Source organism: Phoxinus phoxinus (genome assembly GCF_949152265.1).
Source record: "Phoxinus phoxinus genome assembly, chromosome: 4".
Taxonomy (NCBI): Eukaryota; Metazoa; Chordata; class Actinopteri; order Cypriniformes; family Leuciscidae; genus Phoxinus; species Phoxinus phoxinus.
Genome location: NC_136879.1, coordinates 41802041 through 41818821, shown reverse-complemented (window position 1 = coordinate 41818821; position 16781 = coordinate 41802041). Strand labels below are relative to the sequence as shown.

The 16781-nt window shown below is 39.0% G+C and overlaps 1 protein-coding gene across 1 annotated transcript in view; it reads left to right on the top strand.

Annotated features, from left to right (window-relative positions):
- Positions 1-7006, top strand: part of LOC306997123 (uncharacterized protein) — a 72356-nt gene extending 65350 nt beyond the window's left edge. Inside the window, exon 2 of the mRNA XM_079610238.1 lies at positions 6218-7006. Within this exon, the coding sequence (XP_079466364.1) occupies positions 6223-6930 (708 nt within the window). The 5' untranslated portion in view covers positions 6218-6222 and the 3' untranslated portion in view covers positions 6931-7006. The remainder of the gene's footprint in view (positions 1-6217) is intronic.
- The last annotated feature ends 9775 nt before the right edge of the window (positions 7007-16781 follow it).

Below are 16781 nucleotides of genomic sequence, written 5' to 3'. Positions count from 1 at the left end.
AATCCATCTCCTCTTTCATCTTCATCCTTTTCACCAAAAATGTGTTTTCGGTGGACAGATCAATCCAGTACGAAGAACATATAGGATGTTGGGAACTAGCAATGTGTTTTCTGTCAATCAAACTCTTTTTAATCTCCACTATTGCTTCACTGCACATGAACAAGCGCTGGTGTGTGTTGTGTAGTGACGTGTGTGTTCACGTAAGCCGGATATGAGCAGATTCTGCAATACGCTGTGTTTAATATATCACGAGTTTAGCACTTGTGCTAAATCTGAGGCTTACACGAACTCTCCCAGCAAAGTGAGTAAATATAATAATAACACGGCAGATTTGGCCAGTGATCTGACAGCGTTACACACTTTTTTTCTTTTTTTATACAGCACTTTATACAATACAGACTGTTTCACAATAGTGTCATTGTTCAGCTGACCTCGGTTCAGTGTTGATTCAGATCCGTTCAATAATCTGAGCAGTGATGTCATCATCAGCTCTCAGCCAATAGTGTTGTTCATTCAGAGCCATAATAATGCTGAATATTAAGTGTCTACGACAGTGATGGATTGTGTGCCGGAGACGGCTGGATTTCATTTGATAAGACGTTAACTGTGCCTTTTATTGGTATTTAATAATCGAGTTAATTTTGTATTATTTTTGTACTTTTATAATATGGATTCATATTCTGAATTAGCTTTTTTTATATTGTCAGTTTACATATATATATATAATTGTATTTTTTATTATTTTAATGTTTTTAACTGAGGATTTCTATAATTAATTTAGTCATTTTTTTAAGTTTTTCAAGTTTTAGTAATTTTCTTTTTTTTTTTTTTTTTTTACTGGTTTGTATATTTACTGGGTTTATATATATATATGAAAAAATATATAATTCTGTAATAATAATCCGTTACATGTATATAGCGCTTTTCTACTCTGTGTTTACATGTGGAAGGGGGAATCTCCTCAAATATATATATATATATATTTCTATTTTGCTTATTTTATTTCCGTTATTGTCAGTTTACATATATATATATGGCTGGGGATCTCAAGCACAATAGAAAGAAAGAAACGCTGATGTACCTAAGCTGGGCTGAGTTGAGTGGGGGACGGAGGGGGGTGATGCTGGGACGCCAGGATCACCGTCGAGCCCTCTTGAGGTGTCGTGGGCTAGTCGACGAAACACTGAGGATGGAAGGTGCCCACTTGAAGACCCCAGAGATGTACCCTACTTAGCTCAATCCAGACGGTTGTCATTCTGATGCGCCAGGGAGGCAAAACAAGCTGATATATGGAACCAGCGTTACACTTTAGTCATTAATACCAGACAGAAGGATATCTACATCATCATATGGAAGGAAACGTAAATGGATGGACACATATGGATCACATTAGTTTACTGTAAAGCTACGTCTTAGTTGGTGCTTATCTTGGCGAGAGCCAAGTTCAAATCAGCATGAAGTGGTAACATCTACTCTCGTGTAATGGAAATCATTATATAATTGTATTTTTTTATTATTTTTAATGTTTTTAACTGAGGATTTTATATAATCCTCAGTTATAATCCTTGATTTCTATAATTAATTTAGTCATTTTAAGTTTTTTTTTAACTTCAATAATTGTCAATCAGAACTTAAATATTTACTGGACGTCCCTCTAAGATTTTAAGTTAATATTTCAATAATTTAACATTTTCATGTTCAATTTTTCATATATATATTTTTTTAGTTTAAAAGTATTTGTTTATTTTGTACATTTTACGAATTAACCCGCTCTAGTGATTTGGGATTGTACACTTCGTATTGCAGTGCATTCTGGGATTGATCCTCTGTAGACTTACAGTAGTAAAGAGCAAATCATATCATTCATATTTCATAACAAACTTCCGGCTGTTTTCACTGAATTGCATTTGAGTTCGTGTTTATTGTGTTTGTTTGGTTGTTATCAGGCAGCATCTTATATGACCATGTCATGCCCTGTATGTTCTGTGATCACATTTTTAAGCTGTTTTGATCATTAAAATGTATTTTTGCATTCTCATCTGTTTCATTGATTCATTTCATCACATTAATATTTACACTCATGATCATGAATGATGAAATGTTTGCATAAGCATTTCCCTTTAATCATCAGTGAATGGAGGAAGTGGAAAAACCTCAACCAATGTGTGTGTGTGTGTGTGTGTGTGTGTGTGTGTGTGTGTGTGTGTGTATGTGTGTGTGTGTGTGCGTGCGTGTGTGTGTGTGTGTGTGTGTTTCTCACCTCGAGGTCTGAAGATGACAGTTTTGATTCTCTGTAAGTTTTGATTCTCTGTAAGAAAAAGCAAAAACGATTAAATATATCGTAACATTTTCAGCAGCCTTCGTTCTGGAAGTTGTATTTTAGAAAGTTTTTTCATTAAATGCTTTGAACCCAAACAAACAGCTTTGGGACGAATTGCATCATTAGATTCAAAGCAAAAAATAGCCTTTAATTTAATTACTCATTACATCTAGTAAATTATATAATCAGTCACTTTTTTTATTTTTTTTTATTTTTATGTATTCCCTCAAATGTATTTTATGCTCTAACGCTAAAATAACCCATTGCTAGAAAACAGGCATTAAAAATTTCACCACAAAGTTGCTTGCCATGATTTTAATAGTAACAGCAACTTGTGATTGTAGATAGTTTAGTTGTCAAGTCGCCTTTATTTCTACAGCACTTTATACAAGTGTAGATTGTTTTAAAGGGGGGGTATAATGCCCTTTTCAGAAGATGTAAAGTAAGTCTCTGATGTCCCCAGAGTGTGTGTGTGAAGTTTTAGCTCAAAATACCCCACAGATATTATTATATATCATGTTGAAATCGTCACTTTTTGAGCGTGAGCAAAAACACACCGTTTTGTGTCTGTCCCTTTAAATGCAAATGAGCTGCTGCTCCTGGCACAGGGGGCGGAGCTTCGACAGCTCGTGTCATTTTACCTCACACACACACACACACACGCACTGAACATTTCAAACACTTTTAGCCTTTTATGTTCAAACCGGAGTCAGACAATGATGGAGAGACTCAAGAAGAAGTGACAACATGTAGAAGAACAGGACATTTCTGAACGGTTAGTTGATGAATTTATGCAGATTATGTGTAGTTATCTTCTAGTCACTGATTAGCATATATCATGATAATCTATAAATCGTGTTCAGGGGGCGGGGTTTATGTAAATTCTAGGGCTCATGATGTCACTAACCCGGGAGGAATCTCGTGTAGTTCCTACCAGCCGTTTGTTGTAGTCTTTAAAAAGCAATTTCTGTAAAAGTAAATATCTCCCTTTGCTCTGAACTTTGAGCGTTGTAACTTTGCAGATGTTGTTTATGATCAAACAGCAACATTACACACTAACTACAGTTAACCACACCTTTAAAGCAGCTTCACAGTGATAATAACAGGAAAACTATGCATTTCATTTGTTCGGCTGAAGTCAGTCCAGTGTTGATTCAGTTGTAAGGATCATAAATTATTAATAGAGTTCAATAAGTTGTTTATAAGTTAACATTGAAAATCCATTTCACTCTGGAGATTTTCTAAGGAAATGTTTACTTGTGTAACCTTCCTGTTTAACTCTATTGAGTCACTTCTTGTGAATGTGATTCATTAATGATTCTGGGCACTGTTCTGGGGTCAGTAACCTATAGTTAAAAGGTCAAGTGTAAACTGGTGCAAATAGTAAACAAGTTCCAATTTTGCAATATGGTCGCAGACAGTCAGACAAAAACGTCATGTAACTAAACTCCAGATTTCATCTGTTACTGCATGTGGATATTGGCATACTGAAGATATGATAAATCTAGCACATGCATGAGCTTTTACCATTTATTTGAAAAAAAAAATTTTTTTTGGATTGAACAACTTTTTTTCTGGCAAAGTTTAAAAAGCGTTGTGTAAGATAGAGGGATCAGCCCGAAGTTCACTTAAATCAGGAGTTAGACTTGTGCAAGGCTGGTCATGTGTGTGTGTGTGTGTGTGTGTGTGTGTGTGATAGTAGCAGAGGTTATTTGAGTGTGTGTGTGTGTGTGTGTGTGTGTTTGAGAGAGAGAGTGTGTGTGTGTGTGTGTGTGTGTGTGAGACAGAGAGTGAGTGAGTGAGTGAGTGAGCGAGCGAGTGTGTGAGTGAGTGTGTGAGTGAGTGAGTGAGTGAGTGAGTGAGCGAGTGAGTGAGTGTGTGAGCGAGTGAGTGAGCGAGCGAGTGAGTGAGTGTGTATGTGAGTGAGTGTGTGTGTGAGTGAGTGAGTGAGTGAGTGAGTGAGTGAGTGAGTGAGTGTGTGTGTGAGTGAGTGAGTGAGTGTGTGTGTGAGTGAGTGAGTGAGTGTGTGTGTGAGTGAGTGAGTGAGTGAGTGAGTGAGTGAGTGAGTGAGTGAGTGAGTGAGTGTGTGTGTGAGTGAGTGAGTGAGTTAGTGTGTGTGTGAGTGAGTGAGTGAGTGAGTGAGTGTGTGTGTGAGTGAGTGAGTGAGTGAGTGAGTGAGTGAGTGAGTGAGTGTGTGTGTGAGTGAGTGAGTGAGTGAGTGAGTGAGTGAGTGTGTGTGTGAGTGAGTGAGTGAGTGAGTGAGTTAGTGTGTGTGTGAGTGAGTGAGTGAGTGAGTGAGTGAGTGAGTGTGTGTGTGAGTGAGTGAGTGAGTGTGTGTGTGAGTGAGTGAGTGAGTGTGTGTGTGAGTGAGTGAGTGAGTTAGTGTGTGTGTGAGTGAGTGAGCGAGTGAGTGTGTGTGTGAGTGAGTGAGTGAGTGAGTGAGTGAGTGAGTGAGTGAGTGAGTGAGTTAGTGTGTGTGTGTGTCTGGTGAGAACTAAGGGGTTTGAACTGTAAAAGTGACGTGGAGATGATGATGTGTTTATTATTTAACAGGTCAGTAAGGTGTTTTATTGAACAGATGAACTGTCATATGTGTCTCTCTAACCGAGTTCACTGTAAAGCATTATCTATTGTGAAGATCGTTTCATTATGGTTGTTGTAGCGCTGTCCTGGAGTTTATTTTCAAGGAAGTACCTCATCTATTAATGATTGAATGCTTGAGGTCCTTCCCATCTAAATGCTTATTTATCTTAAGCCTAAAAGTGAATGTTTAGCTTTGTTGATAAGGGAAGAAGGAGGCGGGAACTGGCAAACGTTATACAGAACTTCAATAATGGTGATGGCGCAATGGATAAGACACATGCCTTTGGTGTGAGAGACCCGGGTTCGAATCCACTGTGAGACACCAATGTGTCCCTGAGCAAGACACTTAACCCCTAATTGCTCCAGAGGCGTGCGACCTCTGACATATATAGCAATTGTAAGTCGCTTTGGATAAAAGCGTCAGCTAAATGAATAAATGTAAATGTAAATAATAAAAAACTAAACGAATGTAGAGCGGCAGCCCCTCAGGGACAACTACTGCATAAACTAAAATAAAGCACTAGCATAAGGTCCAGGCCATGTCCTCTCTCGTCTTCACTCTTTTATTCTTCCTGAGCTCCTCCGTGGGACTCGAGACCGGTGTGACGCGCCACTGGCATTGCTCCCACGGCTCTAGGCCCCGCCCCTATGGCTATAGGCCCCGCCCCCCACGGCTCTAGGCCCCACCCCCACGGCTCTAGGCCCCGCCTTACTTGCCACAAGCAGTAAATAATCTCTCTTGCTGCGTCCCAATTCGCCTATTTATAGTACGCCCTAAAAGTATGTACTCTTTTCGTGGAAAAAAAAAGTGTGTGTAGCGAGTGTGTATAGCAAAAGAGTAGGCAAGCTTTCGGACATACTACTTCGGCATTTTCGTCAGGTTAGATACTGATAATTAATCACTCCAATTCCTCTCTACATTTCCACCGGACTCGCTCGTCCACCATGTCTGTAGTTTTTAACACTTTTTACTCGTTTTTGTAGTTCTAATCGAATCCTCGTCCAACGCGCCATGGGTTGTGGTGGGCAATATTAGCCGTGTATTAGTGTGCACGGATCTGCACTTTTCAACATAATGATTTGGGACGTACTAATTCTATTTTCGAATACTATTTAGGACGGATAGAATGCAAATTGGCACTCTCTTTTTTTAGTTATGAGGAAGAACCATATTCATCCGCAGAGCCGAAGCACAACCAAAACAATGTTCTTCCGCAAAATGCATGCAGTTTTTTTTTTAACCACTAGAGGGCTAAAAGTTACTGATGTTAGGATGTTATCAGCGGAGTGTGTCTCTCTCTCTCTCTCTTTCAGACCTGATGGAGTCGGTCCTCAGGTGTATGCAGGCGTGCCGGCGGCTGCTGGTGGTGTTGAGCTCGGACTGTTTGTGCGAGAAGAGTGTGAGTCTGCTGGAGTGTCGTCTGTGCTTGTACCTGCATCACACGTCGCGCGCCTCCATCATCACCGTCAGACGCCGCACGCTCAGCGCCTCGTGCGGCGACATCACGGAGCTGCGCAACAACTCCACCTGCATCCGCTGGCACGGGGCGCGCTCTGAGCAAACCAACTCTCGCTTCTGGAAGCTCCTGCGACTCGCACTGCCTCTGCGACCTCTCGCTCTCGGCAAGAGACTCATCGATAGCACTTCCTCGCACTCAGACCTGGCGTCCGTGGCTACGCGTTACACGCAGACGGTCTCGCTTAGACACTCGAGCAAAGGCGAACGGGTCGGAATGAGGCATTTGAGTGTGAGTGGGCGTGGCTGCAATAGAAATGGGCGTGTCTGTGAGATGAAGGGGCGTGGCTGCGCAATCTGTGTGAGTTTTCAAGAAAGTCGTCAAATTTGGGGTGGAGTTATCGCTCCCCAGTGGAACACACACCTGCATCAGCCTGTGGCGAATGGAACGATACCTCACACCACGCACGACACCAACACCGAACCTGGCAATGACCCCGGCAACGACCTCTGCCCCTGTGAACCAGTCAACAACAACCAGACAAATGAGCTACAAACTACACACTGTTGACACACACACTGCTGGAAACTGCACATCAACCAGTGAATATTATGAATGAAATGTGGGGAGATATGTAAATACTTACCATGAATTTAATAAACCAAATATCAGGCTGACTTTAGACTTGAGACTGTTTTTTTGTACAGACTAGTATATACTGCTAATAGTATGCAATGTAGTATGTTTAAAAAAATGTGCACATTGCATTATGGGATACAGTATTTCATGCATTGAGCTCTGGTTGCATACTGCACCTACTATATTATATTTCTACAAACATTCTGCACACTGTAGACGATCAAAAATAGTACTTTGTATGCTGATCTGAACATAAGAGTGGCAAATGCATCATTGCAATGAATTAACAGGCTAGTATATACTGTATAGTTGGCCAGAGGAGAACTGGCCCCGACTGAGCCTGGGTTCTCCCAAGGTTTTTTTCTCCATTCTGTCACCTGATGGAGTTTTGGTTCCTTGGCGCTGTTGCCTTACCTTCTGGCTCGCTTAGTTGGGGACATTTAATATTCAACAATATTATAGATCTGCCTTAAAGGTGGACGATGATGAAATAGTTTTTTGTATTATTTTCATGTTATCACTGTGAAGCTGCTTTGATACAATCTGTATTGTAAAAAGCGCTATATAAATAAAGGTGACTTGACTTGACTATAGTGCAGTATTGTATGCTGCAAAATAGTATGCAATGTAGTATGGTTTAAAAAAAGTAGAATGCAACATTGCATTTGCACATTGCATTATGGGATACAGTATTTCATGCATTGAGCTCTGGTTGCATACTTCAAAAATAGTACTTAGTGTGCTGATCTTAACATATATAAGAGTGGCAAATGCATCATTGCAATGAAATAACAGGCTAGTATATACTGTATAGTGTATACTGCTAATAGTATGCAATGTAGTACTGCATGTTTCCAACAGTAGTATGCTGCATTGCATGTGCACATTGCATTATGGGATACAGTATTTCATGCATTGAGCTCTGGTTGCATACTTGCACCTACTATATTTATACTGACATTCTGCACACTGTATATGACCAAAAATAGTACTTAGTATGCTGATCTTAACATATAAGAGTGGCAAATGCATCATTGCAATGAATTAACAGGCTAGTATACACTGTATAGTGCAGTATTGTATGCTGCAAAATAGTATGCAATGTAGTATGTTTTTAAAAAAGTAGAATGCAACATTGCATTTGCACATTGCATTATGGGATACAGTATTTCATGCATTGAGCTCTGGTTGCATACTGCACCTACTATATTTATACAGACTTTTTGCATACTGTGTATACGATCAAAAATAGTACCTAGTGTGCTTATTTAAACATTTAAGAGTGGCAAATGCATCATTGCAATGAATTAACAGGCTAGTATACTGCATAGTGTATACTGCTAATAGTATGCAATGTAGTATGTTTCCAACAGTAGTATGCTGCATTGCATTATGGGATACAGTATTTCATGCATTGAGCTCTGGTTGCATACTGCACCTACTATTTTTCTACAGACGTTTTGCACACTGTATACGATCAAAAAGAGTACTTAGTATGCTTATCTTAACATATATAAGAGTGGCAAATGCATCATTGCAATAAATGAACAGGCTAGTACTGCAAAGTGTATACTGATAATACCATGCAATGTAGTATGTTTCCAACAGTAGTATGCTACATTTCATTATGGGATACAGTATTTCATGCATTGAGATCTGGTTGCATACTTGCACCTACTATATTTATACAGACATTTTGCACACTGTTTACGATCAAAAATAGTACTTAGTATGCTGATTTGAGCATATATACTGTATGAATGGCAAATGCATTGTTGCAATTAATTAAAAGGCTAGTATATACTGCATAGAACAGTACTGTATACTGCTAATATTATGCCATGTGGTATGTTTCCAACAGTAGTATGCTACATTGCATGTGCACATTGCATTATGGGATACAGTATTTCATGCATTGAGCTCTGGTTGCATACTGCACCTACTATTTTTCTACAGACGTTTTGCACACTGTATACGATCAAAAAGAGTACTTAGTATGCTTATCTTAACATATATAAGAGTGGCAAATGCATCATTGCAATAAATGAACAGGCTAGTACTGCAAAGTGTATACTGATAATACCATGCAATGTAGTATGTCTCCAACAGTAGTATGCTACATTGCATGTGCACATTGCATTATGGGATACAGTATTTCATGCATTGAGATCTGGTTGCATACTTGCACCTACTATATTTCTACAGACGTTTTCCACACTAAATGATCAAAAATGTACTTAGTGTGCTGATTTGAGCATATATAAGAGTGGCAAATGCGTTATTGCAATTAATTAACAGGCTAGTATATACTATAGTACAGTACTGTATATTCCTAATAGTATGCAATGTAGTATTTTTTTTGCATGTGCACATTGCATTATGGGATACAGTATAACGTGCATTGCATTCTCCCGTGGCCTCATGGGATAGTAAAGTGTCCATCTTATGCACACTTCAGAATCTCACCAGAAGAAGTTGGTCATTCAGGTACTTTTTGCCTATAAGTACTGTGAATTCAGACATACTGGAGTACGGAAGTATGCGACTTCGGATGCAGCCACCAGAGGGCAGACTCTTCCCAGAATTGCTCTTGTGCATGTGGTGTGTTTTGGTTTCATGGGCATTCAGCATGCGCTGCACAGCCGCAGACATGGGTTGTGTGTTGTGGTGTGTTATTTAACGGTTCTCAGGAAAGCCTTTCTGTCTGACATCACATTTATTGAGTATCAGGAAGTAAAACTTATTAAAAAAAAAAAAAAACATAAATGAATGTATTGAGCTTGATCTTCACTTGTGTTCAGAGTGAAGGGTGTGTCAGATTTAAGGGAGTGCAGGAAGAATTTCCCTCATGATATCAGAAGTGAACAGTAACAGCACACACACATTGACTCGCAACGTTTGATGTTGTTCCGTGTGTGTGTGTGTGTGTGTGTGTGTTCATATACACTCAATCACAGCTAAATTAGTCATAAAACCTGATTATATAAATGAATGACAGATGATAATAACCATGCTGTGGGATTGAGGGAAGCAAGAATGGAGGGTTATGGAAAAAGCAGGAGTGAGAATTGAAAGTAAGCGACCAAGAAATGGAAAAGGAGAGCTGAGAAGAAGTAAACTGGAAATGCCCTAAAATTCCTTTGTTCCAGTAAAGTGTGTCGTCCTGGTGTTGGTGACTAATCATGTGACCAGGTGAAGCGCCCGTCATATTAAACATGACTTTGACTTCCTGTACTGCTTTGAGAGAGAACGAGAGAGTGGCTTTTTCTAAGGTGACTGTTACTTTTATTATTGCTTACCGTAATTATTGAACTAAAGAGCAGAATATCACACTCGAGGGTGGACACTTTTCACTTTAGATTGTAAGGAGGAACCACCTAGCAACCACCTCAATAAGCTCATAGCAACGAGCTGAAAACCCCCCAGAATATTTTTATCAACTGCATATCAATGTCCACTCGACAGTCACTTAACCTTAGCAACCACCTTTTCAGCTGCACAGCAGCACCCTGGCAACCACTCAGAACACCTATGCAACTGCATAGTAACGCCCTGACAACCGCTTAGAACAACTTATCTGCCACTCAGAACACCTTAGCAACTGTATATCAACGCCTTGACAGCCACCCAAACTCCCTACTACTTTGAAGACCTTAGCAGCTGCAAAGCAACACCCTGGCAACCACCCAGAACACCTTAGCAACTAAAGTGAAATGCCCTGACAACTACTCAGTACACCTCAGCAACTACATGTGGTAGCTACCACTCAGAAAACCTCAGCAACAACAAATCAGCCATGACAACCCCCAAAACTCCCTAGTTACTACCCAGAATACCTTAGCAACTGCGTATCAAATCACTGACAACCACTTAGAACAGCCTAGCTACCACTCCGAACACCTTAGCAACTGCATAGCAATGCCCTGACAACCACCAAGAACTCCCTGGCTACAACTCAGAACACCTTAGCAACCACATAGCAATAACGTGTCAACCCCCTATAGAACACCTTAGTAACTGCATAGCAACAAACCCAAACCTTCTTAGCTACTAGAATGTCAGCAACTGCCTAGTAACGCCCTGACAACCCCCAAAACGTTCTAGTTACTACATAGAGTACCTTAACAACTGCATGACAACCGTTTAGAACACAATAGCTACTGCTCAGAACACCTGAACAACCACATAGCTTTGTCGTGTCAACCGACTATAGAACTGCATCTGCATAGCAACACTCTGGCAACCACTTAGTACACCTTAGTAACAGCATAGCCATGGCAACCACCCAAAGCTCCCTAGCTACTAAATAGAATATCTGCGCAACTGCATATAGCAACACCCTGGCAACCCATGCCTTGCCTCTGCCAAAGTGCTAGGGTACTGCGGGTGGTTGCCAGGAAAAATCGAGTTATATTGTGGTACTTTCATGGTGGTTTTCTGACATTTTTGGAGCTTGACAGATCCACTGTTTTGTTGTATGAAAAACAACACTCTGCTAAACGACTCATTTTATGCTCCACAGAAGAAATAAAGTCATACTGGTTTGGAGCGACGTGATTGGTGAGTAATTGATTGTTCTTTTTTTGGGTGTAGAGAAATATGTTTATTAAAACATGGCAAATACACGCTTGATTAGAAGAAACCAGGTGAGAAATAAATGATTGTCACCGACACAAAAACAGCAGCTTCAGACACAGTTTACGCTCCACAATAGCGTGTTAATGCCTTTTACTGGCCAGGTTTTAATGTCGATCTGTGACCACATTCCTCCACTGTCTGTCCCAACCACAATGGCATTCTCTCAAACACACATGAGATCATGCAGCAGGAAGTAAATCATACCGTGAAGAGAAGGGCGAACAGAAAGTGACTGTGAATGTGATCAGCTCCGAATTCATGACATTACTGTAATGCAGTTGGAAGTGAAATTTAATAGAGATTTTACTGAAGTCTCAGATGTTTCTACTAAGATAACGAGCCAAATGATCTAACACGTGTCTGGAGTTTTAAAAGAGTTCCAAAAGTGTTGAAAAAACGGGACGCAATATTGATGTGCATGTGCGCATGCGCAGTACAGGTAGGATGAAATCCTGAAAACAGGATTAGCGCCGATTTTGCCCTTTTAAAATTCAAACATGTGCAGAGTAAAGCCCCAAAAAACGATAACTATAAAGATAACTAGTCAGTGTATAACAATATATTAGCGTCCACACACCAACTTACTAAGCACGCGTTGCATTTATATCCTATGCTCGAGACTTTTTAAAGGGGTCATGACATGGTTTTTTTTATTTTATTATTATGTTCCCTTAGGTGCAATTATAGTATTACTATAGTTTTTTTTACAAAAAAACTTTTAAAATGTAGTGATTTATGACCTTTTCCCTGTTTCTCATCCTCTGATTCAAACAGTCTGTTTTGGGGGTGTTTCCCCTTTAAGAGTTCAGTGTTAACGCCCACTGTTATGATTGGCTAACGTCAGTGCCTATGCATCAATTATTAACGCCCCCAGCCAGAACATTTGCGGAATCGGCGTATTTAAAAAGTTGTTTAAATACATTACTTACAGTTTGCGTCGTCGTTGTTGAGCCCAGAATAGTCGGCACGGACTTATCTTTGAGCAACAGTTTTCTGGTAAAGCCAGCATCATTTTGGGATTTGTTCTCAAAACAGTCATCCTTCAAATGTATAGAACAAACGCTTAAACTAACACTGCCGTGACTGAGACGTCCGCAAAAAATAAAGTGCATCCATTTTTCCCTGACGACTGGATCTTTCGCAGCGTATTCAAAGATGTAGTTTGTCCACAGCCAGGAACAGCACATCTGCGGCATCGTAATTTCCCTGTACACAGACCCACTCGCTGGCCGTCGACTGAACACTTGTGAGGCGCGCGGGCGCGGTCGTGACAATGATACGAAATGAGCGTAGTTGTCTTGCGCTTAAAGCGTAACTGTCTTGCGCTGGAGGCGGTCATATGCAAACGCTGGTACGTCACTTCGTACCGTGACGTCACTTCTTACCATGGATCCAGAACGAGCTGTATTTAGAGCTTGATTAAATAAATGATTCGTTTATAATGGGGACGACGTCTTAAGCTATGAAACTTGCAGGACGTTTTAATGGTTCAAAGACCTCTTATATACCAAAAGATCAAGGCAAATTTGGTTTCTCATGTCATGACCCCTTTAAAGCAGGATCGATTCTGATTGGCTGTCAATGTTTTTATCGTTCTTTAACTGGAAAAAAATTTTTTGTGAAAGTGATCATTTCTCTGTGCCGCTATCAGTTGTGTGGACTGTTCTTTTACATTCAGAAGAACGATTTTTAAAACTATTTCTTCATGTTTATCGTTATGAACGAGACTTAAAGGGATAGTTCACTTTGAAATTAAATTTTGGTATGTTTTAGCTTACCTCAAGGGCATCCAAGATGTAGGTGTCTTTTTTTCTGCAGTAGTTTCAATTTTGACATTTTTAGGTCTGTAGGTGTAGTAACGTTATTTGTCGCATTAAAGACATTCATTCCAATGAACTGCCGTAGCCAAGGCCAGTTAGGCGACATCTAGTGTATACGTCTATGCACCCGCGTTTTAACGGTCGTCAACATCGTGAATCCTGCAAAGTTTTGTACATATATTTTAAATGTATGTAAGGTTACATTTAACACTATATAGCCCTACTTAGTATATTTAATTTGCATCAAATTACAAAAAAAAAAAACTAGTTAACGCTGCTGTGGGGGTGTTTCTAATTCAGCGGCTGCGGGAGTGAAGAGTCTTTCTCTCTTGAAAATACTATTGTGGCGTTATTATTTTCCCATTTGACACCAGATGTCTATGTGGTGTTTTTAATATGCTTTAAGACAAACCATGTGTAAGTTCATAAGTCGACAGCATTGCTGAGTATTTTCTGCTTAAAACTGCAGTGAACCAAAGAAAGTCTCAAACACACGGTGTGAAATCGCTGGTGTTTCTGACGTCACACACTACCTTGTAACCAATCAGATCAACGTGTGATCGTCAACCAGTGGATCTCTGAGTGAGTGAGTGAGTGGAGGCGGGGCTCATTTGCATATTCATAGAACCGCATAATACTAAATGAGGCAAGAGTTACATTCAAGCTATTTTAAGGAAAATAAAAACGTTTAAATGTCATTTTGGTGATCAAAGATGAGTTTTAAAGGTGCTCTTGTTAACTTTTTCAACTTAATAAATCCGTTTAGAAATCATTTGGATGGTTAAATAATCTGTTCTGGTGAGAATGGTTACTTTCCCCGCTCCCCCCAGCGTTCCCAGGCGGAAAACCAGCCTTGCAACATTGGGACTAACGTCCCGGTAAGTTGAAAATAGGAAGTCTCGTGAGAAGCGAGAACAAGCGAGAAAGAACGAGAAACACGAACTGCTTTATGATACTGTGTATGATGTATTACCCACCTCGGTAGACATAGCTCCACACGATAAAGTTGGTGCGTCTGGGACTCATTTGTTCACCACACCGGCTCCGACCATAACAAAAGCACATGAGCAGCGGTAGAAAGGGGGAGGAGGGCGCCGGCGCGCCGCAAGTGACTTTACGACAGTGATGTGAAAAATATACGCACCGCAGCTGTAGGGGGAGCTCGTTGAGAAAATCAAGCGTTGGCTAGAGTTACCGAGTAATAACAATTATTGACTACAGGGGGATTTTAATATAGTCTATAAATCACCACTTTAGAAGTTTACCCAACTATGACGACATCCACTTCTAAGAAACCCGGAAATGTGAACAGGGTGTATATGAGGATGCCCAATGCTAGAGGCTTTCACGTTCTGCGTTCGTCCAATCAGTGTTGCTGTCTCTGTAAATATGCAAATAAGGAAGTTAACCCGGGGTTTAACAATGAAGGATTAATCGTTACTACAAGCTGCTCCACATTTTTGGGTGAACTCTGTCCTTTTTTCTGCAGCTCAAAAAGAGTAAAGCATGATGCGCTCGCAACGCCGAGGTCAGGGTTCGACTCCCAGGGAACGCTTGAACTACAATGCAATGTAAGTGACTTTGGATAAAAGCATCTGATAAATATGCATTATGCCAGAGCTGCTGCTTCCAGTATTGTGTGGGAGGATTCATGCAGTTCTTGTGAAGTTATGATACGATAAGCAGAAGTGTGTTAATGCGTTTGTGTTCATAATTGTAGAAGTCGTTCGGTCCGGGTGAGTAAACACATCGCTCAGGTAGGTCATGTGACGTCACATCTGTAATTCATTTCACCTGAATTCACAAACAAACATTTGTTTATTCATGTGGGGAATTTCCCTGTGACTTAACTGTTATTTAGTTTACTGAATTATAATATAAAATAGCAAGGTGTTTACTTCTGGGGACATTAAGCTACGTCCCAAAGGCTCGATCTCTGCAAAGATAGCAAAAATCTGCTTTTATTTAGTGTTTTATGTCTGTATTATGTTTCATCATGTTTTTAGAGTTGACAAAATAACAAAAAAAACATGTGTAACACTTTTCAATAAGGTAAACATAAACATTTAACATGAATTAAACTAACAATGAAAAATACAGTAGTCAAATTTTGAAGTGGTTTGAAAAAGTTGTCCAAAGACAAGAACGGATATTGTTAAAAAATAGTAATGTATAACTTTGATGAAAGGTTTTGATCCACTTTACTACTGTATTTCAAACGCATTTGTTCATTGTGAAATGTGCTAATACTAAAATATGAAGTTGTTTCTGTTAATATTGCTGTGACCTAACATGATAGCATGATTAATTTACCAAGATTAATAAATACTGTAACGAATGCATTAGTTAATGCGCTTTAATATTTAACAATATTATTGATCTGTCTGCATTGACAGCATTATATGAGAACTGAACTGAGCTGGACGATTACATCATGACATAAATATATATATATGCATGTGAAACTGGAAAAATTGGTGCAAAAAGTTCAGTAATTCAACTTAAAAGGTGAAACTAATATATTATATAGACTCATTACATATGTATTTCAAGCCTTTATTTGTTATAATTTTGGATGATTATGGCTTATGAAAACCTTTTCACAATATTCTAATTTTGAATTTGGGGTTTTCATAAACTGTGAACCATAATCATCAAAATTATGACAAATAAAGTCTTGAAATACATATGTAATGAGTCTATATAATATATTAGTTTCACTTTTTAAGTTGAATTAATGAAATAAATGCACTTTTTGCACCATATTCTCACTTTTCCAGTTTCACATTTATATAAACAAACTAAATTAATAACTTTTTTACAACAAAATGAACCATCTGGACTTACTTAAGCTGGACTGTTGCATTATTTTCTTCTAGAAACAAATATGTTGCATTATTTTCCTGTTATCACTGTAAAGCTGCTTTGAAATACTCGGTATTAAAGCGCTTTATATATATATATATATATATATATATATATATATATATATATATATATATATATATATATCATATATATATGTATATATATATATATATATATATATATATATATATATATATATATATATATATATATATATATAAATAAATGGGACTTTAACTAATGGGACCTTATTGTAAAGTGTAAGCAAAAATATAAAACCATTTCCAGACACATTTAAACATGATTGCACATCAAGCGCTTGTTCGCTTTAGTGAAGATTTGATGTAGTGATTTAGTGTAGTTTAGCTTATCTCAGTGTAATTAGCCTATGCAGCTCATGTCATGATTCCACATTCTCAGACACTTGACTTGTGAAACCTTATATTCAAGCAGAAA